The following is a 25,000-nucleotide window of genomic DNA, read 5'->3' as shown; positions in this document are numbered from 1 at the left end:
ATTGAAAACGTTGTTTTGGCGGTCTGCGTGTTTTTGCAGTACCCCCGTTCATTCAGGGAGGTGGCGAGGTCACAGACGCCACGGTGGTCATCGACAGCCCTCTGGAGCTGGAGTGTCACGCCACAGGAACCCCTGCGCCCGCTATCGCGTACGTCTTCTGTCTCACACACGCACACACACACACACATACACACGCACATAGAAACACACAAACACACGCGTGCGCACACACGCATGTACAAACACACACACACACACATACAAACGCACGTAGAAACACACAAACACACGCGTGCGCATAACACGCATGTACAAACACACACACACACACACATACACACGCACGTAGAAACACACAAACACACGCGTGCGCACACACGCATGTACAAACACACACACACGCACGTAGAAACACACAAACACACGCATGCGCAAACACACGTATGTACAAACACACACAGACACACACACATACAAACGCACGTAGAAACACACAAACACACGCGTGCGCACACACGCATGTACAGACACACACACACACATACACACGCACATAGAAACACACACACACACCTTAACCCTCCCGGCCTACAGTACTTGTCTGTGCATTCTGTAGGTGGTTTAAGGACGGTCAGCCCGTGAGGCAGGGCGAGGGCGTCCGAATCGGGGCAAGTGGTCGTCGGCTACTGGTCTCTCGTGCCCAGGTGTCTGACACGGCTCGCTTCCAGTGCGTGGCCACCAACGAGGCAGGCGACCACGAGAGAGACTTCAACGTGGCCGTCCATGGTTAGCACACCGTTTCCGTCACGCACACGTCTAGTTACATAATATAACGCTGGTCTATTGGCTGAATAAATCAATCAACCAATCAATCAATCAATCAATCAATCAATCAATCAATCAAAGCTTTATTTGTATAGCGCATTTCATACCCAGAGGCAACACAATGCGCTTTACAGAGAACAAGGGAGGTGGGCATACGACCCACTCTCTACATATTCCAGAGGGAAGCAAAAAAACAGTATCACCCGGGGGCCAGATAAGTGAGCTGTAAAAATTCTTCCCTGACCCCTCTCAACAAGGCGATCGAGCAAGCTCCTGGAGTATGTTTGTCTACCGGCTAAGAACATTTATAAAGCAATACATTACATTAAATTACATTTCAAACATTTGAATGTTATCACGATGCATACGGTAACTTCGGGTCTGAATGCAAGCAAGCGGAGGTTCTTATCTGGGGTAAATACAACCTCCTTTTTTCCCAACTCCATCTTTGATCGTGACTGAATTCCAGTCGTCCGTTGTGTGTTTGATGGCTCCATCGTTCTTCCTCTCCAGTCCCTCCCTCCATCCGGGCCTCGGGTTCTGCCGAGCGCTCCGTGGTCCTCCACAAGCCCGTCAGTCTCCAGTGTGTCCCCGGGGGCGTCCCCCCTCCCAGCATCACCTGGCTCAAACACGGACGGCCTGTGGACACGGCGCAGGAACACCTGAGGGTACCAGACACAACACCTGCTTTACCCTGTCCTTCTGGGGGGCGGCTGTAGCTCAGTTGGTAGAGCGGGTCGTTCAGTGATCGAAGGGTCAGTGGTTCGAATCCCGGCTCCGACTGTCCACATGTCGAAGTGTCCTTGAGCAAGACACCTAACCCCAAATTGCTCCCAATGAGCAGGTTAGCACCTTGCATGGCAGCTGCCGCCATTGGTGTGTGAATGTGTGTGTGAATGGGTGAATGAGAGGCCATTGTAAAGCGCTTTGAGTGCCGCTAAGGATGAAAAAGCGCTATATAAGTGCCGTCCATTTACCATTTACCCAAACCCCCCCACACACAAACACACACAATATTTACACGTTGAATTCGTTCTCTGTGTGTGTGTGTGTGTGTGTGTGTGTGTGTGTGTGTGTTCCCATAGCTGGAGTTGGCAGGTAGAACCTTGCAGATCACGGAAGCCAGAGCAGAGGATGCTGGGAGATACACATGTGTGGCAACCAACGCAGCAGGAGAAGCCCAGCAGCACATCCGCCTCAGTGTCCATGGTAAAGAGACCCCTCTTGGTATCTCTGCCAGTCTCTCTAGCTGTGTTCGGAATCGCTCCCTATTCACTATATAGTGCACTATATAGGGCGTCAGCCATTTTGTTTGTAGTGTCCGAATTCTCCACGGAATTTTCGTTCCCTATATAGTCCACTATTTATTACCCACTATTCACCTTGATTTGCAGGGAACAGTGCATGTACCCTACATTTTCTCCGTTCCCTAGGTAGTTCACTACATGGTGAACCCTAGATAGGGAATAGGGAGTGAGGGAACGAGGGAGCGATTCCGAACACAGCTTCTGTGTGTGTTTAGGGACGGCGTTCATCTCTCTCTCTCTCCTCGTCACTCTGCTCTGCTCCTCTCTCTTTTATTGCATGTCTATCTAATGCAACAGTTAAACTTAATTCATTGTTTCAGTGTAATTCATTGTTTCAATGTAATTAATTGTGCAAATTATCTATAATCAATGACACAATTGTGATATGATCTGTGGTTGATACTAATGTTTTGACAACCCATCCTGTGTAATACATTACTTGTCATAGTCAGGTATGTGGGTCTATATATGTTACTGTGTGTGTGTGTGTGTGTGTGTGTGTGTGTGTGTGTGTGTGTGCGCATGCGTGTTTCTCAGAGCCTCCTAGCATTCCATACTCAGGCGAGACCTTCAACGAGACTATCCTGGCTAGCTACCCTACTAAGCTAGAGTGCAAAGCCACAGGCAGTCCTCTGCCAGGTAAGCTCCGCCCTTCTGACCCCTCTGGTAGCAGGGACGGGATGACCTGTGGTCAAACACACTCCACTCTCATCCAACCCTCACAATGGAAACATAAATACCCACATGACTGTACCGATGTGTATATTACAGTAGTCAAGTTTGTGGCTCGGGGACATTTCTGCATTTCCTTCAGGTGTTTCTCTAAAATATGATATCCGAGGAATATTTTAATCATACGCAAGCTCATTTTTCACGGGGCGGCTGTAGCTCAGTTGGTAGAGCGGGTCGTTCAATGATCGAAGGGTCAGTGGTTCGAATCCCAGCTCCGACTGTCCACATGTCGAAGTGTCCTTGAGCAAGACACCTAACCCCAATGAGCAGGTTAGCGCCTTGCATGGCAGCTACCGCCATTGGTGTGTGAATGGGTGAATGAGAGGCCATTGTAAAGCGCTTTGAGTGCCGCTAAGGTGGAAAAGCGCTATATAAGTGCAGTCCATTTACCATTTTAAACACCTGTAAGCATTTTGGAGCGCAACTATTTCCCCCCGTCTCTCTCGCTCGCGTTGCTGCCCTGGCCTGGCTGCCAGTAGTTGAACTCCAGCCAGTTCTGAGCACGGCTCAGTTAGAGCAGCTTGTTAAACACTAACAAAACACTTTGCTTGGATGGAGCAGAGCGATAAAGAACTCACAAAGCCTGGGTCCAGACAACGGGAATGTCTTGAGCTTGCATTCTATTCTATTCTAGACATGAAAGCGTCTGGGATGGGGTGAACACAACATTCCCATATGTTTATTAAACTGTCAGTTATTTTGAATTTATTTGGGTTTTCAGATTCTGGAAGTCAAGTCGGTTTTATTTATAAAGCACATTTAAAAGCAACCAAAGCTGATCAAAGTGCTGTACAACATGTGAGTTAAAACAGCATAACATATAACAGACTAAACAGACTTTAAAATAAAATATCACAGACTGATAAATAATAAAACAAAGAACAGAAGACAAAAAGACGTGCATGATACACAGAACGATAAAAAAGGATCAAAGTATGCAGAGCGATTTTAAGAAGGCCACGGAGAAAAGATGTGTTTTTAGTGGTTTTTTAACATTTACATTTTATGTATTCACAGACGATGATAGTGTTCTCCTGTTCTCTGTCTCCTCTGTGTTCAGCCATCACCTGGTATAAAGATGGCCGACCCCTGACCAGCGCAGCTGGGGTGACCATCCTGAAACGTGGTCAGGTGCTGGAGATCGACCGTGCTCAGCTCTCTGATGCAGGACTGTACCGCTGCTTAGCGGTCAACGTAGCAGGAAAAGCAGAGATATACCATAGGCTCCAGGTGTACGGTGGGTGACCCCTTGACCCCTTGACCATCGCTGCATTGTTGCAAGGTTGTCCCTCTACTCTGACTTGCGCTGACTTGAGTCCACCACATACAAATCTCCACAAGACATCAAAAGAGCTACAGCATTGTACTGTAGCATTCCATATCATGATAACTTCTCTCAGTTTACACGTTCTTCTGTAGTCTAGCCCAGTGGCGGCTGGTGACTCAAAAAACTGAGGAGGACAGGAGGAAGAGAGGCGAACCGCCCATGGGTGCCGGGGGGCACTTTCCCTCAGTCAGTTATTATTTGAAATATCAGCTTTAAAGTGGATTTACAGTCAATTTTAGCATATGAAAAACTGTGCACGAAACGAGCACGCGCGCGACAATTTCACGGGGTCGCGCCCGCTTGCCGCTCCGCCCCAGATTGTCCGCGGCTCCCAAATTGTCCGCTCGCCTCTCTCATTGAAAATGAATTACAATGCGCGGATATCGCTCCTCGTCTGAAGCGGCCTTTAAGCAGGGGTGTAGTGCACTACTATTTACCATGGTAAATACAAAGGTGGGTCAACGCCTGGTGAGTGCACTTTACACACCTTGTTTCCCCTCATTGATCTCAAATTTAAGAAGGGAGGGTCGCACACTCCACAGCTCCAATGCAAGTATACTTTATTTACGCCAACGTTTCGCCAGCCAGCTGCCTTCCTCAGGGCTTTCACACATTTGTTCCTGAGGACGGCAGCTTGCTGACGAAACGTTGGTGTAAATAAAGTAGGCTACACTTGCATTGGAGCTATGGAGTGTGCGACCCTCCCTTTTTAAATGTGAGATCATTGGACCTCATTCCTGAACAAGTGTCTTCTTAAATGTCTTCTTAGGAACTTCGTATGACCAACCCAAGAAAGATCCCCGCCGGATTTATGAACGCGTGGAAATGTGGTCTTAAACCTGTGCTCCCCTACTTAAAGGAGAAGGCTCTTTTTCGACAACCTGGACCTTATTTGCGGCATATTATAAGACGTTTCACTCACCGAGATAACTTTGGTGTAATTGGAGGCCTGTAGAAGAAATGTAAAATCCAGCGCGAGCCAAGTATATCCATGTAATGGCGGCGGACGGGGCACCGAGAATGCAGCTTCTATAAAATGTATTTTCTGCCGCGAAACGGTTGTTTCCATCAATCTATTGTTTATGAATCGCTAGTTGTGTTGTCGTAGAGTGCGTGTTGTGGTTTTCAAATGCCCTTGTAATATGATCTTTAGAAACGTCTTTAGAAACGAAATACAGCTTTCCCACTTGCTCCAGCACGCATGCGCAGAGCACAGCGCGCAGACTGGCTATTCTCCGTCTGTAGGCTACACTCACGGCTCACATTCTCTACGCTACGATCGGCTTCCATCATATTCTAAGTCATCTTCTGTATCCTCAAAATCTGAAAAATATTCAGCCATCTTGCACACAATATTCCAGGCACCAACAAGCCGATCGTAGCGTAGAGAATGTGAGCCGCGAGTGTAGCCTATATGACTATAAATGTGAAACGTAATTGGAAATGATACAAATATTCTCATATTTTTTATTTTTATTATTTCAAACCTAGGATGTCTGTAGAATTGATGTGAACGCGATTTCTCATATATTCAGCCCTTGCTAACATGGGCGCACTCCAATCTGGCCTATAACTGCATTTCCGCGTTCTTAAATCCTGTTCTTAGATAAGAACAAATCCCAGATAAGAAATCATTCAGGAATGCCAGAATTGTCCCGGGAACTTCATAAGTGGAGCTAAGAAGAAATTTCTTCTTAACTTTTTCTTAACTGCGTTCAGGAATGAGGACCATTGTGTCCCTGGGTTCAGCACCTCATCAAATTGTGTGCGTTCTCTTTCTTTTTACCAAAGTCCCCTCATTGATTGATCAGAAAATACATGAACTCTCAGCCTCATTTCAACGCGGTGGTAAACTGAGTTGACTTGGGTTTACCCTCCACTGTCCCCCTATCCTTAACCCTTTTAATACGACCACGTCACCGGCAACATTTTAAAAATATCTAACAAATATTTAATAATATTTTTTAAAAATATCTAACAAATCTAAAAAATTCCTCACTCCAACACTTGCTGAAAGCTGAGAAACTGCGCTTTCTAGTATTATAGGGAAAATCCAATTAATATTCGAAATGTTGTCACCGTATTTTCAGGGTTAAAAGGGTTAAGGGAAGGAATAGAGAAGGGTTTTGGGTCAGCGCCCGCACAGATGCTGCTAATTAGTTACACAGCAATGCCTTTGGACCAGTGAAGCACATGTTGCCTGGAATCAAAGGCATTTCCCACAATCCCCTGTCCCACCAGCCCTGGGACAGCGGTGGACGGGGAGGGGATGTCCGTTTCCATGATTGAACCCATTAGTGTTCTAATTAAATCCACATTTAGAGCATTCAAGTCTAGGGGAGAGCAGAGCATTTAACCTTGAAAATAAAGTGACAACATTTCAAATATTAATTGGATTTTCCCTATAATACTAGAAAGCGCAATTTCTCAGCTTTCAGTAAGTGTTGGAGTGAGGAATTTTTTTAGATTTGTTAGATATTTTTTTAATATTATTAAATATTTGTTAGATATTTTTAACATGTTGCCGGTGACGTGGTCGTATTAAAAGGGTTAAAGCGCTTCTCTCCTCGGAGGAGGAGGCACATGTGCTCTGTGTTGAACCACTCTGGATCAGACAGGGTGATGTCATCGGATACGCCCACGACAGAGAGAGAGACAGTGTGCGTGAGCGTATGCATGCGTGTGTGTGTGTTTGTCTGTTGTGTGTAATGTTCCCTTCTCTCTCCCCCCCCCCCCCCCCCCCCCGGCAGTGCCCCCTACCATCTCGGGCCGAGGGGGCACGGTGACCGTGCTGGTGAACGAGGCCGCCAGGCTGGAGTGTGAGGCTACGGGAGAGCCTCTGCCCAGCCTCACCTGGCTCAAAGATGGCAGCCCCGTGGTCAGCGTTTCAGATGGCATACAGGTGACCACTCTCTCCTCCTCGTTTGTGAGGACTGTGTGTTTTTATCTTGGTTCTGTCTATCTGGAGGTGTGTGTGTTGTTCAGAAAGGCATATGGGGGAGGAATAGCTGGGGGTTAGATCATTACGCTTCTCTGACGCGTGTGTGTGTGTGTGTGTGTGTGTGTGTGTGTGTGTAGGTGCTGTCCCGCGGCAGAGTCCTGTCTCTCAGCAGTGCCCAGGTCAGTGATACTGGGAGGTACACCTGTGTAGCTGTGAACGCTGGAGGAGAACAGCACCGAGAATATGACCTGCGTGTGTACGGTGAGTACAGTTACAGTACCAGCCTTTTAATATGACCTGCGTGTGTACAGTGAGTACAGGACCAGCCTTTTAATATGACCTGCGTGTGTACGGTGAGTACAGTACCAAGCTTTTAATATGACCTGCGTGTGTACGGTGAGTACAGTACCAACCTTTTAATATGACCTGCGTGTGTACGCTGAGTACAGTACCAACCTTTTAATATGACCTGCGTGTGTACGGTGAGTACAGTACCAAGCTTTTAATATGACCTGCGTGTGTACGCTGAGTACAGTACCAACCTTTTAATATGACCTGCGTGTGTACGCTGAGTACAGTACCAACCTTTTAATATGACCTTCGTGTGTACGGTGAGTACAGAACCAGCCTTTTAATATGACCTGCGTGTGTAGTACAGTACCAGCCTTTTAATATGACCTGCGTGTGTACGGTGAGTACAGTAACAGCCTTTTAATATGACCTGCGTGTGTACGCTGAGTACAGTACCAGCCTTTTAATATGACCTGCGTGTGTACGGTGAGTACAGAACCAGCCTTTTAATATGACCTGCGTGTGTACGGTGAGTACAGTACCAGCCTTTTAATATGACCTGCGTGTGTACGGTGAGTACAGTACCAGCCTTTTAATATGACCTGCGTGTGTACGGTGAGTACAGTAACAGCCTTTTAATATGACCTGCGTGTGTACGCTGAGTACAGTACCAGCCTTTTAATATGACCTGCGTGTGTACGGTGAGTACAGTACCAGCCTTTTAATATGACCTGCGTGTGTACGGTGAGTACAGTACCAGCCTTTTAATATGACCTGCGTGTGTACGGTGAGTACAGTACCAACCTTTTAATATGACCTGCGTGTGTACGGTGAGTACAGTACCAGCCTTTTAATATGACCTGCGTGTGTACGGTGAGTACAGTACCAGCCTTTTAATATGACCTGCGTGTGTACGGTGAGTACAGTACCAGCCTTTTAATATGACCTGCGTGTGTACGGTGAGTACAGAACCAGCCTTTTATTCTACAACGGAGAGTTTGGATACTCGATTCTGATTGGCTAGCAGCCGTGGTAAAATACTCTGTAACCCACGGCTGCGACTGTATAACAATTAGTATGAATGCGCCGTCAATCTCATTGACGAGGCCATTGATGACATCAAGCGGTAGGCTGTGCTTTGCGTAGCAACCACTCGCAGCAACCTCGCCTTTTTCGTATCCTTTTACAAAAACGCACTCATCAGTCCGACTCCAACACTTCCACACCCCTACCAGCAAAAACGAGTGCTCTGGAGAACTGTTTAAATAACTGCACCATGGCTGGAAATATTCAAATAAACGTGAACCACCCGAATTATGCCTTATGGTTTATGCGAACAAGGCCAACCCAAATAGGCGAGATAGCCTATGTTGCCCGGCAACCATTTAATCCAGAACTATAGCCTATCGCGAAAGATTTTGTAAATACTAAAATGATAAGAATGATCAGTAAATAAATGATTGAATGTTACTACTGAGTGTTTTTTGTGAATATATATATGTAGTAAACGTTGTAGAAAAGCAATTGACCACTGGAGACAGTGGGTTACACAGGATTTTACCACAGCTACGGGGGTTCTAGGCTAACAACGCCCCGTAGCTGTGGTAAAATCCCCTGTAACCCACTGCCTCTCGTGGTCAAATACTTAAATATACAATATTCTACAGAGTTGGAATGACTGCTCAAAGCAACTTTGACAAAGTCACATGTGAAGGGAGAAAACGTGGTTCACATAAGCCATGTCAGTTTAGTTCAGAATCCGTTCAAGTTCACTCCCATTTCTCGTAATTACTCTAGAGAGGTGAAATTTGAGTTTTCAACAGACAGATTGGCGTATTGTGTTACTGTGCGAATGTGTTTGTGCATGTACATATGTGCACTTATGCGTGTGTGTGTGCACATGCACGTCTGTTCATGCCTCTGTGCCACTTTGAACTTTGTTGTTGTGTAACAAACATCCACCGTAAGGATGTGCACGAACATCTGTCGTCAGCGTCTTAAAAGATCAAAGGAGGGCGGCCAGAGAAATAAAAGCACATTTGTTTTAGTAATTGTCAACATTCCACAAAAGCATCCTCTGTCTGGCCGACTGCTAGGCCGTTGGCCTGTGAACATATTATGGGTCTGGTCGGATCTGAGAATACGTATTGAGAAAGCAACGGTCCGACGACATTGTTTCAGGACTAGACATTAGATCAGAGGTCTTTTATTGTCTTAGATGTTGAAGAGGGGACCATTAGTGAAATTGCCTCTTCTAAGAGGTTGATGCTTGTCTGTTGAGATCAGAGACAGCATTATGCCGAGGGTGGAGACCTTATTTTTCATTGTTCTGAGATCTTTTCCCAGAGCCAGTCTGTCCTCAACGCTGGGGTCACTGTCTGGGGTCTGGAATTCTGCCTGGTTCCAGCTGCATCGTGGGAAACGTAGGCCAAGTGGGCTCATGTTAATTAGGGTTTTGTGTGTTTGTGTTCCTCACAGTGCCACCTAACATCATGGGTGAAGAGGTGAACACCACAGTGATGCTGGGTCGTCCCGTAGAGCTGCGTTGCCAGAGCGACGCCATTCCCCCACCCACCTTGTCTTGGCGCAAAGATGGCCGCCTGTCCTTCAGGACGCCGGGACAGACTGTGTCTGAGGACGGGAGGCTGCTAAAGGTACAGACATCTCGCTCCACTGTTCATTCCGTTAACACAAGACGACAACTACATAAAAACGAATTTACGATGACAAAAACTAGGACGAAATCTATTAACATTTTCATCAACAAATACAAACTAGTCTAGAAAATGTTAGCGAAGGACGATTTGGGAAGGGTTCCAATCAGAATGCTGAGATTTCCGTGAATATCGTGGAAAAAAATTTAACACAGGCAAGAAGAGTGCATAGAAATATAATTCCACAGTTTTGTCCATCAGTGTAACAGATGTTTCCTCCAGGAATACTAAAGGACGACTAAAACAACAACAATTCAAAACATGACTAAAACATGACAAATACTAAATAGCATTTTAGTCAGAAGACTATAATAAAGATTTGCTGTCAAAATTAACACTGCCTCACTCTCCCCTTTATTATGACCCTTTCATTGGTTGTTGAGTGTGACTGACAGCCCTGTCCCGCCTCTCACATGGTCTGTCTGTTAATGTGATTGGCAGATTGACAGTGCTCAGGTGCAGGACTCAGGCAGGTACACCTGCGAGGCCACCAACGTCGCTGGCAAGACTGAGAAGAACTACAACCTTAACGTCTGGGGTGAGTGAGAGAGTGTGTGTGTGTGTGTGTGTGTGTAGCTGTAAGCATGTGTGTGCGTACCTCGGATGACTGACTACCCACTGAGCAAAGACACGTCTAAAAGACGTCTTTTAGACGTCTTTTGTCTTTTTTCGGACGTCCAAAGACATCCAATTAGGAGCCAGAATGAATGTTTTTTTTTAACGTTCAGATATTGAACCCGTTTTGCACGTCCACAGACGTCTTAGAGGGGTCCAAGCCAGACGTGTGAATATTGAGGGGTCCAGCAGACGAACAAACGGGGTTCAGGACCGACGGACGTTATTAAGACGGGATCTGAACGTCTCCCTGACGTTGCGTGTTTGCTGGGTAACATTGTCTCCATTCTGATATCCAATGTGAGCTCATTGTGGAAGACGTGGCCGTGACCCAGCCGCTCTGCGGGGCGCTAACTGAGCCGGCCCAGTTGTTGATCAGGACTTCTGGGAAGATCGCGCTGAAGCGTTACCATGGCGCCCAGCTGTTTGGTGTGATCTGACGTTAATGTTTATGTTGGATCTGTGGACACCTCACAGTTGTGTGAGACAAGAGAGAGAGAGAGAGAAAGTGTGTGTGTGTGTGTGTGTGTGTGTGTGTGTGTGTGTGTGTATGCATGTGCTAATGCATTTTTTGGTGCATGCGTGTGTATAGGTGGGGCTGAGCACAGTATGTGTGTCCTTCAGAACAGATGTGGATATGCTGTAGGATAATACGCGTATGTGCACACCACTAAACCATAGAGGGTTTGGCTTGAGCGGAGAACGCAGAGTGAGAGCCCCCCCTGCTGGCGTCTCGGAGTCGTCACAGTTTGTTCCAACATTAGCGTTATACAGTATATCAATCAATCAATCAAGTTGGATTTATATAGCGCCCTTCATGATACCCAGAGCGCTTTACAGAGTCCAGTATTCATTCAGACACAGTCATAGCGGTGGTGGTAAGATACATCTGTAGCCACAGCTGCCCTGGGGCAGACTGACAGAAGCGTGGCTGCCAATCAGCGCCTACGGCCCCTCCGACCACCACCAACATCCATTCATTCACACGTCGCATGTCTTTATGATGGTGGGGGAAGCCGGAGTACCCGGAGGGAACCCACGCAGGAGAACATGCAAACTCCACACAGAAAGGACCTGGAACGACCGGGATTCGAACCCAGGACCTTCTTGCTGTGAGGCGACGGTGCTAACCACTGAGCCACCGTGCTGCCCACAAATACTCTCTCTCTCTCCTGACCTGGTCTCTCTCCTGACCTGGTATCTCTCTCCTGACCTGGTATCTCTCTCCTGACTTGGTATCTCTCTCCTGACCTGGTCTCTCTCCTGACCTGGTCTCTCTCTCCTGACCTGGTATCTCTCTCCTGACCTGGTATCTCTCCTGACCTGGTCTCTCTCCTGACCTGGTCTCTCTCTCCTGACCTGGTATCTCTCTCCTGACCTGGTATCTCTCTCCTGACCTGGTCTCTCTCCTGACTTGGTATCCCTCTCCTGACCTGGTCTCTCTCCTGACTTGGTATCTCTCTCCTGACCTGGTCTCTCTCCTGACCTGGTCTCTCTCCTGACCTGGTATCTCTCTCCTGACTTGGTATCTCTCTCCTGACCTGGTATCTCTCTCCTGACCTGGTATCTCTCTCCTGACCTGGTCTCTCTCCTGACCTGGTCTCTCTCCTGACCTGGTATCTCTCTCCTGACCTGGTCTCTCTCCTGACCTGGTCTCTCTCCTGACCTGGTCTCTCTCCTGACCTGGTATCTCTCTCCTGACCTGGTCTCTCTCCTGACCTGGTATCTCTCTCCTGACCTGGTCTCTCTCTCCTGACTTGGTATCTCTCTCCTGACCTGGTCTCTCTCCTGACCTGGTATCTCTCTCCTGACCTGGTCTCTCTCTCCTGACTTGGTATCTCTCTCCTGACCTGGTCTCTCTCTCCTGACCTGGTATCTCTCTCCTGACCTGGTCTCTCTCTCCTGACCTGGTCTCTCTCCTGACCTGGTCTCTCTCCTGACCTGGTATCTCTCTCCTGACCTGGTCTCTCTCTCCTGACTTGGTATCTCTCTCCTGACCTGGTCTCTCTCTCCTGACCTGGTCTCTCTCTCCTGACCTGGTCTCTCTCTCCTGACCTGGTCTCTCTCCTGACCTGGTCTCTCTCTCCTGACCTGGTCTCTCTCTCCTGACCTGGTATATCTCTCCTTACCTGGTCTCTCTCCTGACCTGGTATCTCTCTCCTGACCTGGTCACTCTCCTGACCTGGTATCTCTCCTGACCTGGTATCTCTCTCCTGACCTGGTCTCTCTCCTGACCTGGTCACTCTCTCCTGACCTGGTCTCTCTCCTGACCTGGTCTCTCTCCTGACCTGGTCTCTCTCTCCTGACCTGGTCTCTCTCCTGACCTGGTATCTCTGTCCTGACCTGGTCTCTCTCCTGACCTGGTATCTCTCTCCTGACCTGGTCTCTCTCTCCTGACCTGGTCTCTCTCCTGACCTGGTATCTCTCTCCTGACCTGGTCTCTCTCCTGACCTGGTCTCTCTCCTGACCTGGTCTCTCTCTCCTGATCTGGTATCTCTCTCCTGACCTGGTATCTCTCTCCTGACCTGGTCTCTCTCCTGACTTGGTATCTCTCTCCTGACCTGGTCTCTCTCCTGACTTGGTATCTCTCTCCTGACCTGGTCTCTCTCCTGACCTGGTCTCTCTCTCCTGACCTGGTCTCTCTCTCCTGACCTGGTATCTCTCCTGACCTGGTATCTCTCTCCTGACCTGGTCTCTCTCTCCTGACCTGGTCTCTCTCCTGACCTGGTCTCTCTCCTGACCTGGTCTCTCTCTCCTGACCTGGTCTCTCTCCTGACCTCGTATCTCTCTCCTGACCTGGTCTCTCTCCTGACCTGGTCTCTCTCCTGACCTGGTCTCTCTCTCCTGACCTGGTCTCTCTCCTGACATGGTCTCTCTCCTGACCTGTATCTCTGAGCCGCCGTGCTGCCCACTGGAATGCAGTGTGGTTGTATCAGTGTCTACAGGCCGGCCGGTCACTCTGCTCTTCCCTGTTGATCCCCAGTCTCTCCCAGTGTCCGCGGCTCAGAGGACACGTCTCTCCTGACCGTGATCCAGGGAGGACTGATCACGCTGGTGTGCGAGTCCAGCGGCATCCCCCCTCCCAGCCTCGCCTGGAGAAAAGACGGTACGCTCGGTGTGTGTGCGTGTGTGTGTGTGTGTGCGTGTGTGTGTGTGTGTGTGTGTGAGAGAGAGAGAGAGAGAGAGTTTCAATGTGCCTGAGCGTGGGGTTATTCATACTATATGTGTGTGTGTGTGTGTGTGTGTGTGTGTGTGTGTGTGTGTGTGAGAGAGAGAGAGAGAGAGAGAGAGAGAGAGAGTTTCAATGTGCCTGAGCGTGGGGTTATTCATACTATATGTGTGTGTGTGTGTGTGTGTGTATGGTGTGTGTATGTATGTGTGTGTGTGTGCGCATCTCACCTCAGGTGCGGAGCTGAAGTCAGACTCCCGGGTCAGAGTTCTGTCGGGCGGTCGCCAGCTGCAGGTCTCCAGCGCCGAGCGAACTGACTCCACCTCCTACAGCTGCACAGCGTCCAACGCCGCCGGCAGCGTGTCCAAGCAGTACAGTCTGCAGGTGTACGGTATGTAGACGCCTCCATGGAGGTCCTGGACAGAGCATCTGTCCTGGGCTGCGTTCAAATTCAGCTAACGGAGGCGAACGTTCGTCGCAAACATGTTTTCTCCAAACGGTCACATTTGAACGGCTTTGAATGAACGTTCCAAATAGTTCGCATAAACGCAACAATGTTCTAAAATACCGTTAGGCTACAAGCCTGGGTCCATCGTGATCCTCGTTGTGTTACTGGCGAACTACCTCTCCAGACTGTTAGCTTCTGTTAGCAAACGTTTGCGGCGAACACAAAGCTAACGGAAAATAGTTTGTTAACGTTCGCAAACGTTCGCTATGTTCGCTGAATTTGAACTGGTGTAGTGGGGCTCTCCCATAACATAACGTTTACATAGATAGAATAATTCATAGAAGGTGATTACTTGATTTGACAGAACCAAGCTGTGTTCGGAATCGCTCCCTTGTTCCCTCGCTCCCTATTCCCTATATAGGGTTCACCATGTAGTGAACTACCTAGGGAACGGAGAAAATGTAGGGTACATGCACTGTTCCCTGCAAATGAAGGTGAATTGTGGGTAATAAATAGTTGACTATATAGGGGACAAGAATTCCGTGGAGAATTCGGACACTACAAACAAAATGGCTGACGCCCTATATAGTGCACTATATAGTGAATAGGGAGCGATTCCGAACACAGCTACAGAAATGTTTGATGAACATTTAGACGGAAGGAAGTGACTGCGTAGGGGGGCGTGGCCTTCACTCACCCGCTCCTCTCACTTCAGTCCGCCCTTCCATCAGACCCAGCGAGGGCGGGGCCGGCGACGTCACGGTGACGCGGGGCGGGGACGTCACCCTGCGGTGCGAGGCGGAGGGGGTGCCGCGCCCGGCGGTCACCTGGATGAAGGATGGGCGGCCGGTGGCGGGACAGCGAGGCGTTCAGGTGCTGGACGACGGGCGGCGGCTGCAGATCAAAGACGCCAGGGTGTCGGACACGGGGCGCTACACCTGCACAGCCCTGAACCTGGCAGGACACGCCCACAGGAAGCATGACGTCAACGTGCACGGTGAGAGACTCGAGAACGCGGCTTTCACATGCTGGGACCTGCCTACAACTATTTGTCCCATATTTTAAGACTGTATATTTATTTGCCCAGAGACTGCGGGTGGAAATTAGCTATTTAGCTATAACTTTGTACAGTGCATCTCTCCCTATTCTATAGGGTAAATGTCTACTGTACCTTGTCCCTGTCTTAAAAATAAATCAAATCAAAATCAAATCAAAACAACCTTGTATGTTTGTCCTAGTCAACAGGTCAGCTCTCACATGATTATCTCGTATGTTATAACATGCATGTTATGTAAATTACGTTATGTATGTGTTTCTGTGTGTGTGTGTCTATCTCCCCCCCCCCCCCCCAGTCCCTCCCAGCATCAGCGGCGTTCTCCAGGTTCCTGAGAACGTCAGCGTGGTGGTGAAGAACCCTGTAGCGCTCGTCTGCGAGGCCTCGGGCATCCCCCTCCCGGCCATCGCCTGGCTGAAGGACGGCCGCCCAATCAGGGCCTCCAGCTCAGTCCGCGTCTTGTCAGGTCAGCTTCCCATTGGACGTGGCCACTGTCACACGTGGGCGGTCTCTCTCGACTACGGCTCAGGGGGTTTAAGTCTTAAGTTTCCCCGCTCTCTCAAATCCTTTCTTCATCCTCGACCTCAGTGCCCAGAAAGGGCCGTTAGTTTAGTCTCCATGGACGGGGAAGGAATGGAGAAACTTGGGAAGGTCTGAAACCCTCTGAGGAGTGACATGGTTCTCTCAGACTCTTGGCCAGAGTTCAGAGGTCAAACCGTTGCCATTACCTCTAGTAATAAATTGTAACAGTATCATTCTGACTCAGGCCAAGTTCAACAGTAGACCAGATGAGGAACAGTGTAGAACATTCTAGAATCTGAAAAGACAAATCTCTGGGAGAGTGGAGCTTGTTTTTAACGGTTTAACAAGCTGGAGACGGGGCTTCCAAAGCAAACAGCTGTTCTGACTTCACCAGACAGGACCCCTATCTGGCTCCATGATCTCAGACGATCACAACCACAACCATGGACTGCGGGCTGACCAGCGCACACACACCTGGACCGCAGACTGACCGCCACCCTGGTCTAGACGAATGTGTGGAAGGCGATATGGCATAAGGTCATAAAAGTAGAGTTAGGTGAAAGCCAGTTTGGATCAGGCATTATACGAAAGGTACGGAATCTGATATTTGAGAGCACACTCGGCTGTGAAAATGATTTGATCACAGTAGCGTGTCGAAAGTGCCACAAAGGGGCTTTCGCTTAAGGCTGCCTGGAGTGGCAGGTGGGTGGGGGTTGAATTTTTGAAAACAGGCCATTGGTTCCATTGTGCCAAGCAAGATCAAACGAATGCAGTACCTGGTTGGTGTTAAGTGTGTAGTATTTGCTCAGGTGATCTTAGCAATTGGAGCTCAACCAGTTGTCTGATTGTTTATCTCTCAGGGGGGCGGAGCCTGCGTCTGATGCATGCGGCAGTGGAGGATGCTGGGAGGTATACCTGCGTCGTGTCCAACAGTGCCGGAGAGGAGAAGAAGGACTTTGACCTGGAGATCCTTGGTAGCTCAACGTGAACTCAACTCTGTAGACAGGCTTTTGTTTCATTACAGTCAGACATTCCAGTTGTACATGTCTGTATTTCATCTGAACCCTTGTGTGTGTGTCACCCCACAGTGCCTCCCAGGATGGTGGATGAGGGCACCATGCAGGACACTAAAGTGAAGGAGAGACACAACGTGACCCTGTCCTGTGAGGTCACAGGTAGGCGGTGTCATAACTATGAAAATCCATGACTTAACACCTGAGGCTTGAGTAACTGTAATACCCATGAATATATACTACTGCGAAGAAGGAAGGAAGTGAGGAAGGAAGGAGAAGGAGGAGGAGGAGAAGAAGGGAAGGAAGGAAGGAAGGAAGGAAGGAAGGAAGGAAGGAAGGAAGGAAGGAAGGAAGGAAGGAAGGAAGGAAGGAAGGAAGGAAGAAGAAGAAGAAGAAGAAGAAGGAAGGAAGAAGGAAAAAGGAAGGAAGGAAGAAGGAACTAAGGAAGAAGAAGGAAGAAAGAAGAAGGAAGGAAGAGGGAAGGAAAAGGTAAGGAAGGAAGAAGAGGAAGGAAGATGAAGGAAGGAAAAAGGAAGGAAGGAAGAAGGAACTAAGGAAGAAGAAGGAAGGAAGAGGGAAGGAAAAGGTAAGGAAGGAAGAAGAGGAAGGAAGATGAAGGAAGGAAAAAGGAAGGAAGGAAGAAGGAACTAAGGAAGAAGAAGGAAGGAAGAAGAAGGAAGAAAGAAGGAAGGAAAAGGGAAGGAAGGAAGAAGGAAGAAGAAGGAAGGAAGAAGAAGGAAGGAAGAAGAAGGAAGAGGAAGGAAGAAGAGGAAGGAAGAAGAAGGAAGGGAGAAGGAAGGAATGAAGAAGAAGAGGAAGAAGGGGAAGAAGAAGAAGTTTGCCATCCCATCGTCCTTCCCCCCAAGGGTAGCCGGGAGCAGGAAGTAGGCGTGTTCATGAGCTGCTCCTGGGGACCAATCCAAATACTCCTGTCCGTCTTCGTCAGGGACGGACAGCATTAGCGATCTGTTCTGCATATTTTTTGTATTGGGTTCTTTATGGGAGAAATCCCTACAGACACAGGGAGAACATGCAAACTCCACACAGAGGCCTGTGAGATACCCCACCTGTGAGATACCCCACCTGTGAGATACCCCACCTGGGCACCTAACAACCTTGGGGAGAACTCGCCCCCCTAGAGCTAACGGCATCCCATGCAGGAATCGAACCCAGGACCTTCTTGCAGTGATGTGACAGTGCTACGTACTGTGCCACTGTACTAGAAATACTAGAGTTTCAACTTAGAAATATAAAAAGAATATAAAATATAAAAAGAAAAAAGAAAAGAAAAAGAAAAAAATGTTTGCCCCATCACCATGAAGTTCTAGGTTTCTTATTAATACCTTATTACTAACAAAACATAGAGTTATGAGTCTCAGCTATATCTCAGCTATATTGTTAATGTCCTCTCATATAACTGTTGCCTAGGTAACCCTGTGCCAAAGGTCATGTGGCTGAAGGACGGGCAGGCGCTGCCCCCAGGCGGGCGCTACCAGGTGTTGTCTCACGGACGCTTCCTCCAGGTTTCTGGCGCCCAGGTGGCGGACACAGGCAGGTACAGCTGCCTAGCGTCCAACAGCGCAGGAGAGCGCAGCAGGAACTTCAACCTCAACGTCCTGGGTAGGACACACACACACACACACACACACACACTCTGAGTACATTATCAACCACTCAACCAACCACTCAACCAACCTCTGTGCCCAATGAAACATGTTATCTAAGCGGACGGTCAGAACCGATGCTATTGTGAACTAAACATGGAAAACTTGAAATAGTTAGTCTAGTTGTGCGTTAGTAGATCAAACTAGAGTTCTAATTCTAGGCGAATGCTTACATTGATCATTTATGACAACTGAAATGGTATGCTAATTTAAAAAGACCTACTAAAGCATTTAGAGACCCTGCAGTGAGTGTGTCTCTCCTCTGTCTGGTCCCAGTGAGTGTCTCTCTCCTCTGTCTGGTCTCAGTGAGTGTGTCTCTCCTCTGTCTGGTCTCAGTGAGTGTCTCTCTCCTCTGTCTGGTCCTAGTGAGTGTGTCTCTCCTCTGTGTGGTCCCAGTGAGTGTCTCTCTCCTCTGTCTGGTCCCAGTGAGTGTGTCTCTCCTCTGTCTGGTCCCAGTGAGTATGTCTCTCCTCTGTCTGGTCCCAGTGAGTGTGTCTCTCCTCTGTCTGGTCCCAGTGAGTATGTCTCTCCTCTGTCTGGTCTCAGTGAGTGTGTCTCTCCTCTGTCTGGTCCCAGTGAGTGTGTCTCTCCTCTGTCTGGTCTCAGTGAGTGTGTCTCTCCTCTGTGTGGTCCCAGTGAGTGTGTCTCTCCTCTGTGTGGTCCCAGTGAGTGTGTCTCTCCTCTGTCCGGTCCCAGTGAGTGTGTCTCTCCTCTGTCTGGTCTCAGTGAGTGTGTCTCTCCTCTGTCTGGTCTCAGTGAGTGTCTCTCTCCTCTGTCTGGTCCCAGTGAGTGTGTCTCTCCTCTGTGTGGTCCCAGTGAGTGTGTCTCTCCTCTGTCTGGTCCAAGTGAGTGTGTCTCTCCTCTGTGTGGTCCCAGTGAGTGTGTCTCTCCTCTGTCTGGTCCCAGTGAGTGTCTCTCTCCTCTGTCTGGTCCTAGTGAGTGTCTCTCTCCTCTGTCTGGTCCCAGTGAGTGTGTCTCTCCTCTGTCTGGTCCCAGTGAGTGTCTCTCTCCTCTGTCTGGTCCCCAGTGAGTGTGTCTCTCCTCTGTCTGGTCTCAGTGAGTGTCTCTCTCCTCTGTCTGGTCCTAGTGTCCCCCACCATCGCGGGCTCGGGTCCCGAGGGCTCGGCTGAGGAGGTGACGGTCACCCTGAGTAGCCCCACGTCGCTGGTGTGCGAGGTCCAGTCCTACCCCCCTGCCCTCATCACATGGCTCAAGGACGGGATCCCCTTCGAGTCCCGAAGCAACATCCGAGTACTTCCAGGTCAGGGGTCAAACCATGTTTCTTGAAGGATTAAGCTGGTCCGCTTAGGTAACAGGTCGCTCTGTGTTTTTTTATGACGCAATGTTTCATTTCGCAAACGTCTTCCCTTGCGCACCCTCCACACACACCTGTACGCGCGTCCACGCAGGCGGGAGGACCCTGCAGATCATCAACGCCAAAGAGGATGATGCCGGCAGGTACACCTGCGTGGCCACCAATGAGGCCGGAGAGACACTGAAGAACTACGAGGTCAAAGTTTACGGTGAGTGTCATCAGTCCGCACATTAACCTGCCCGTTGGGTGAGTTTCTACGGGTCGCCGGACTGAGACGTTTTCAGTTTGTTGGTAACGGGTCGCTCTCTCCTGCAGTTCCTCCCCAGATCAATAAGAACGAGGTTCCGGGGGAGGGGCTGACCCCGAAAGAGGTCAAGATCAAGGTCAACAGCACCCTGACCCTGGAGTGCGAGGCACAGGCCATCCCCATACCATCGCTGACGTGGTACAAGGACGGGCAGGTTAGCACGCGCCCGCGCACACACGCACACACACACACACACACACCTCTAAATTACCATGTTTCTCCGGTCCCCAGATCTTGAGGGCGGACGACCACGTGACCGTCACGGCTAACGGCCGTATTGTCCAGATCAAGCAGGCCCAGGTCTCGGACACGGGGCGCTACACCTGCGTCGCCACCAACATCGCAGGGGAGGATGAGAAGGACTTTGATGTAAATATACAAGGTGAACTGGGTTCCCATTGATTGTGCTCTTTATCTTATTAAGGCAGAGGGGCGCCCCCTGGTGGTAGATTGCAGTATTGAGATTGAGATATGTCTGGAGAACTCACTACTCTCACTACTGAGATCCTGATCCTGCTGAAAGGGCCCCATGTATATCTCTCTTTCTCTCTCTCTCTGATTCTCTGTCTGTCTCCCTCTCTCACACACATATCTTTTCCACCCCCCCCCCCCCTTTTCTCTCTCCCGTTAGTTCCCCCCGTGTTCCAGAGGCCTGGCGGGGTGGGTGATACCACCTCTACCCCGGGAAACGGGGGGGACTTCAAGGACGTGGTCCTGAATAACCCCATCTCTCTGTACTGCGAGACCAACGCCGTCCCCCCCCCCACGCTCACCTGGTACAAGGACGGCCGCCCCCTGGCCTCCAACGACAGAGTGCTCATCTTGCCCGGTAAGAGTGTGGTTGTGTGTGAGCGCGAGCGCGTGCGTGTGTGTTTGCGTACGAGAGAGAGAGAGATCTGATTGGGTGTATCCGCAGGCGGCCGAGTACTGCAGATCCCCAGGGCTCAGGCTGAGGATTCTGGGAGGTACACGTGCGTGGCGGTGAACGAGGCGGGAGACGACTCCATCCAGTACGACGTCAGGGTGCTGCGTGAGTAAAGGGGCCCTCAGGGCACACAGGGGCCCATCGCAAAAATCACACGGCCGTTATCTGATAGGCTGCTGGCTGGGTAACTGTATTATGTGGTAACAGTAACATTAGTAACAGTATATAACTGTAACAATGGTAATAATCACTGAGGGGTGAAATGCATTTTTCCAAATGTGTGTGTGTGTGTTTGTGTGTGTCCTACCCCAGTACCCCCCTCTATCCGGGGGGCTGACAGCGACCTGCCTGACGAGGTGACGGTTCTGGTGAACAAGACCACCCTCCTGGAGTGTCACGTGGACGGAAGCCCCACCCCTAAGATCACCTGGCTGAAGGACAGCCAGCCAATCGGCTCCAGCGGCCCTCACAGATTGCTGTCCAATGGACGCGCGCTGCAGGTAACCAGGCCGACAATGGCGGAAGGTTCCGGCGAGTGTGTCACATCACATCACACAGTAGTGACTTCCAGGCGTCGGTTGTGACCTTGTCCGTGTGGTTCCGTGTCTCTCTCAGGTGCTGAACGCTCAGGTGACCGATACCGGCCGCTATGCGTGTGTGGCCGACAACATGGCAGGCAGCGCGGAGAAATCCTTCAACCTCAATGTCCACGGTGAGAACTGAACACCAAAACGCCGCAGCTGTGACTGTTCTTGGGTTTATCTGCGAGCGGAGCGGCAGCTGAATGAAGATCAATCAATCAATCAAAGCTTTATTTGTATAGCGCATTTCATACCCAGAAGCAACACAATGCGTTTTACAGAGAACAAGGGAGGTGGGCATACGACCCACTCTCTACATATTCCAGAGGGAAGCAAAAAAACAGTAATCACCCGGGGGCCAGATAAGTGAGCTGTAAAAATTCTTCCCTGACCCCTCTCAACAAGGCGATCGAGCAAGCTCCAGGAATATGTTTGTCTACCGGCTAAGAACATTTATAAAGCAATAAATAACATTAAATTACATTTTCAGAGTAAGAGAAGCTAAAAAACAACATGGGAGAGACATGGCAAATACTGGTGTGTGTTTGCTATGGCCCAGGCCTAAAGCCGGAAGTGGGCTGGTGTATGTCTGTGTGTATGATGTGGAGGAATAGACTAGGGAGTGGATGGATTGATCTTATTGGGGGCGGCTGTAGCTCAGTTGGTAGAGCGGGTTGTTCAATGATCGAAGGGTCAGTGGTTCGAATCCCAGCTCCGACTGTCCACATGTCGAAGTGTCCTTGAGCAAGACACCTAACCCCAAATTGCACCCAATGAGCAGGTTAGCACCTTGCATGGCAGCTACCGCCATTGGTGTGTGAATGTGTGTGTGAATGGGTGAATGAGAGGCCATTGTAGAGCGCTTTGAGTGCTGCTAAGGTGAAAAAACGCTATATAAGTGCAGTCCATTTACCATATTGAGCGTTTCTCTCTCTCTCTGCAGTGCCGCCCACCATCGTAGGAGTGAGTCCCGAGAACGTGACAGTGGTGGTGAATAACTTTGTGTCTCTGACGTGCGAGGCCACTGGCATCCCCCCCCCTTCTCTGAGCTGGCTTAAAGACAGGGGGCCTGTGCTGGCCAACGCCAACGCGTTCATGATGCCAGGTAACGCCTCCTTAGGCCCAGGACGGGAGGGGTGGGGGGTGGAGGGTTACATACAGGGGTGAAAATTAACTTTTTGGTTCACGGTGAATCACCTGCCAAGGGGACTGTAGATGAAAAAATCTACCAGCCAAGTATTTTTTCTTTTCAGATAGCCTTCCGAAATCTACCTGCATTTGGCCGGTGGCAGGTGTTCATTTTCAGCCCTGGTTACATACATAAGTTAAAGAGTGTTAAAGGAGAATGCTAGTTTTTGACAACCTGGACCTTATTTACGGCATATTATAAGACGTTTGACTCACCGAGATAACTTTGGTGTAATTCGGAGGCCTGTAGAAGAAATTTAAAATCCAGCGTGAGCGTATATCCATGTAATGGCGGCGGACGGGGCACCGAGAATGCAGCTTCTAAAAAATATATTTTCTACCGCGAAACGGTTGTTTTCATCAATCTGTCTTTATGAATCTGATCTTTAGAAACGTCTTTAGAAATTAAATAGCTTCCCCACTTGCTCCAGCACGCATGCGAACAGCGCGCAAGCATTGCTCCAGCACGCTGTGTGCATGCGTGCTGGAGCAAGTGAGGAAGCTATTTCGTTTCTAAAGATCATATTACAGAGGCATGTGAAAAACCACAACAGGCCTACGCTCTATGGAAGCACAACTAGCGATTCATGAAGACAGATTGATGAAAACAACCGTTTCGCCGCAGAAAATAGATTTTTAGAAACTGCATTCTCAGTGCCCCGTCCGCCGCCATTACATGGATATACTTGGCTCACGCTGGATTTTACATTTCTTCTACAGGCCTCCGAATTACACCAAAGTGATCTCGGTGAGTGAAACGTCTTATAATATGCCGTAAATAAGGTCCAGGTTGTCAAAAACGAGCGTTCTCCTTTAACACGCTTTAACTTATGTATGTAACCAGGGCTGAAAATGAACACCTGCCACCGGCCAAAGGCAGGTAACATTTCCAATTGGTGACTAGATTTCGGAAGGCTATCTGAAAAATATATATACTTGGCTGGTAGATCTTTTCATCTACAGTCCCCTTGGCAGGTGACTCACCGTGAGCCAAAAAGTTAATTTTCACCCCTGTTCACCAACCCCTTCTTTTCGGTGTCCCGTCGTTGAGGTTCCTCTCATTTTGTCCGTGTTTCTCTGTGCAGGCGGGCGCACGCTGCAGATCCTGAGGGTTAAGATGGCGGACGGCGGGAAGTACAGCTGCGTGGCGACGAACCCGGCGGGCGAGGCCCGCAAGGTCATCGACCTCTCCGTGCTCGGTCAGTACAGCCTGGAGTTTCCCAGAGGCATCGTAGCGCTACGTTCATCGTAAGCTACGGCTTTCATCGTAGCGCTACGATGAACGTAGCGCTACAATGCCTCTGGGAAACTCAGCCCAGTATGATCCTCACTGGGTCACACACACACATACAGCACATACACACACACCTGCACGGACGCACACAAACGCTTCCTGTAAATGATGCGCACACACACGCACGCACACACCCACATTAACGTCCCAGTTTCTGCCCCCCCCCCTCCTCCAGTCCCCCCCAGCATAAGGGGCAGTAGTGGGGACAGCCCCCTGTTGGTGAGTGTGCGCGTGGGCAGCTCGGTGACTCTGGAGTGCGAGTCCAACGCGGTGCCCCCCCCCACCATCGCCTGGTACAAGAACGGCCGGGTGCTGAGCGAGTCGCCCAGCCTGCGTGTCCTGGCAGAGGGTCACATGCTAGAGATCAGAGGGGCAGAGGTGAGAACCGCAGCGGGGTGACGTTTGGAGTTAGGGTGTGTGTGTGTGTGTGTGTGTATGTCTCGGAAAGGAAGGGTTGATGCGTTTTCACACATCTTGAATGTTGAGTCACTGGTAGAGCACTTTTCAATGATGCCGGTCAAACCTGTGTTGTCTGTGTGTTTCTCAGGTGTCGGACACAGGGCAGTACATCTGTAAGGTCACCAACGTGGCCGGTCAGGTGGACAAGAACTTCCACCTCAACATCTATGGTGAGAGAAAGCTCCGGAAACTACCAGCCTACTGACCTGTAACCTGACTGTAAGAGAGTAACTCTCTCTCTCCCTGCCTCCTTCTCTCCCTCTCTCCCTGCCTCCTTCTCTCCCTCTCTCCCTGCCTCCTTCTCTCTCT

At 49.6% G+C, this 25,000-nt stretch overlaps 1 protein-coding gene across 1 annotated transcript in view; it reads left to right on the top strand.

Annotated features, from left to right (window-relative positions):
• hmcn1 (hemicentin 1) overlaps positions 1-25,000 on the top strand; it is a gene marked incomplete at both ends in the record, with an annotated part of 177,189 nt that overhangs the window by 113,415 nt on the left and 38,774 nt on the right. The window contains 29 exon segments of the mRNA XM_084459084.1: positions 40-148; positions 617-786; positions 1,339-1,493; positions 1,911-2,034; positions 2,670-2,771; positions 3,925-4,101; positions 6,942-7,093; positions 7,270-7,393; positions 9,902-10,077; positions 10,579-10,675; positions 13,736-13,858; positions 14,157-14,312; positions 15,085-15,366; positions 15,722-15,889; positions 16,806-16,919; positions 17,034-17,120; positions 18,387-18,578; positions 19,710-19,883; positions 20,032-20,145; positions 20,253-20,398; positions 20,476-20,626; positions 20,876-21,073; positions 21,161-21,274; positions 21,482-21,669; positions 21,785-21,881; positions 22,694-22,855; positions 24,024-24,137; positions 24,408-24,610; positions 24,780-24,861. Coding sequence (XP_084315210.1) covers positions 40-148; positions 617-786; positions 1,339-1,493; positions 1,911-2,034; positions 2,670-2,771; positions 3,925-4,101; positions 6,942-7,093; positions 7,270-7,393; positions 9,902-10,077; positions 10,579-10,675; positions 13,736-13,858; positions 14,157-14,312; positions 15,085-15,366; positions 15,722-15,889; positions 16,806-16,919; positions 17,034-17,120; positions 18,387-18,578; positions 19,710-19,883; positions 20,032-20,145; positions 20,253-20,398; positions 20,476-20,626; positions 20,876-21,073; positions 21,161-21,274; positions 21,482-21,669; positions 21,785-21,881; positions 22,694-22,855; positions 24,024-24,137; positions 24,408-24,610; positions 24,780-24,861 — 4,251 coding nt within the window.

This window comes from Borostomias antarcticus (assembly GCF_949987555.1).
Source record: "Borostomias antarcticus genome assembly, chromosome: 26".
Lineage (NCBI taxonomy): Eukaryota > Metazoa > Chordata > Actinopteri > Stomiiformes > Stomiidae > Borostomias > Borostomias antarcticus.
The sequence above is the reverse complement of the archived record's forward strand: the minus strand, read 5'-3'. Positions and strand labels throughout refer to the sequence as shown.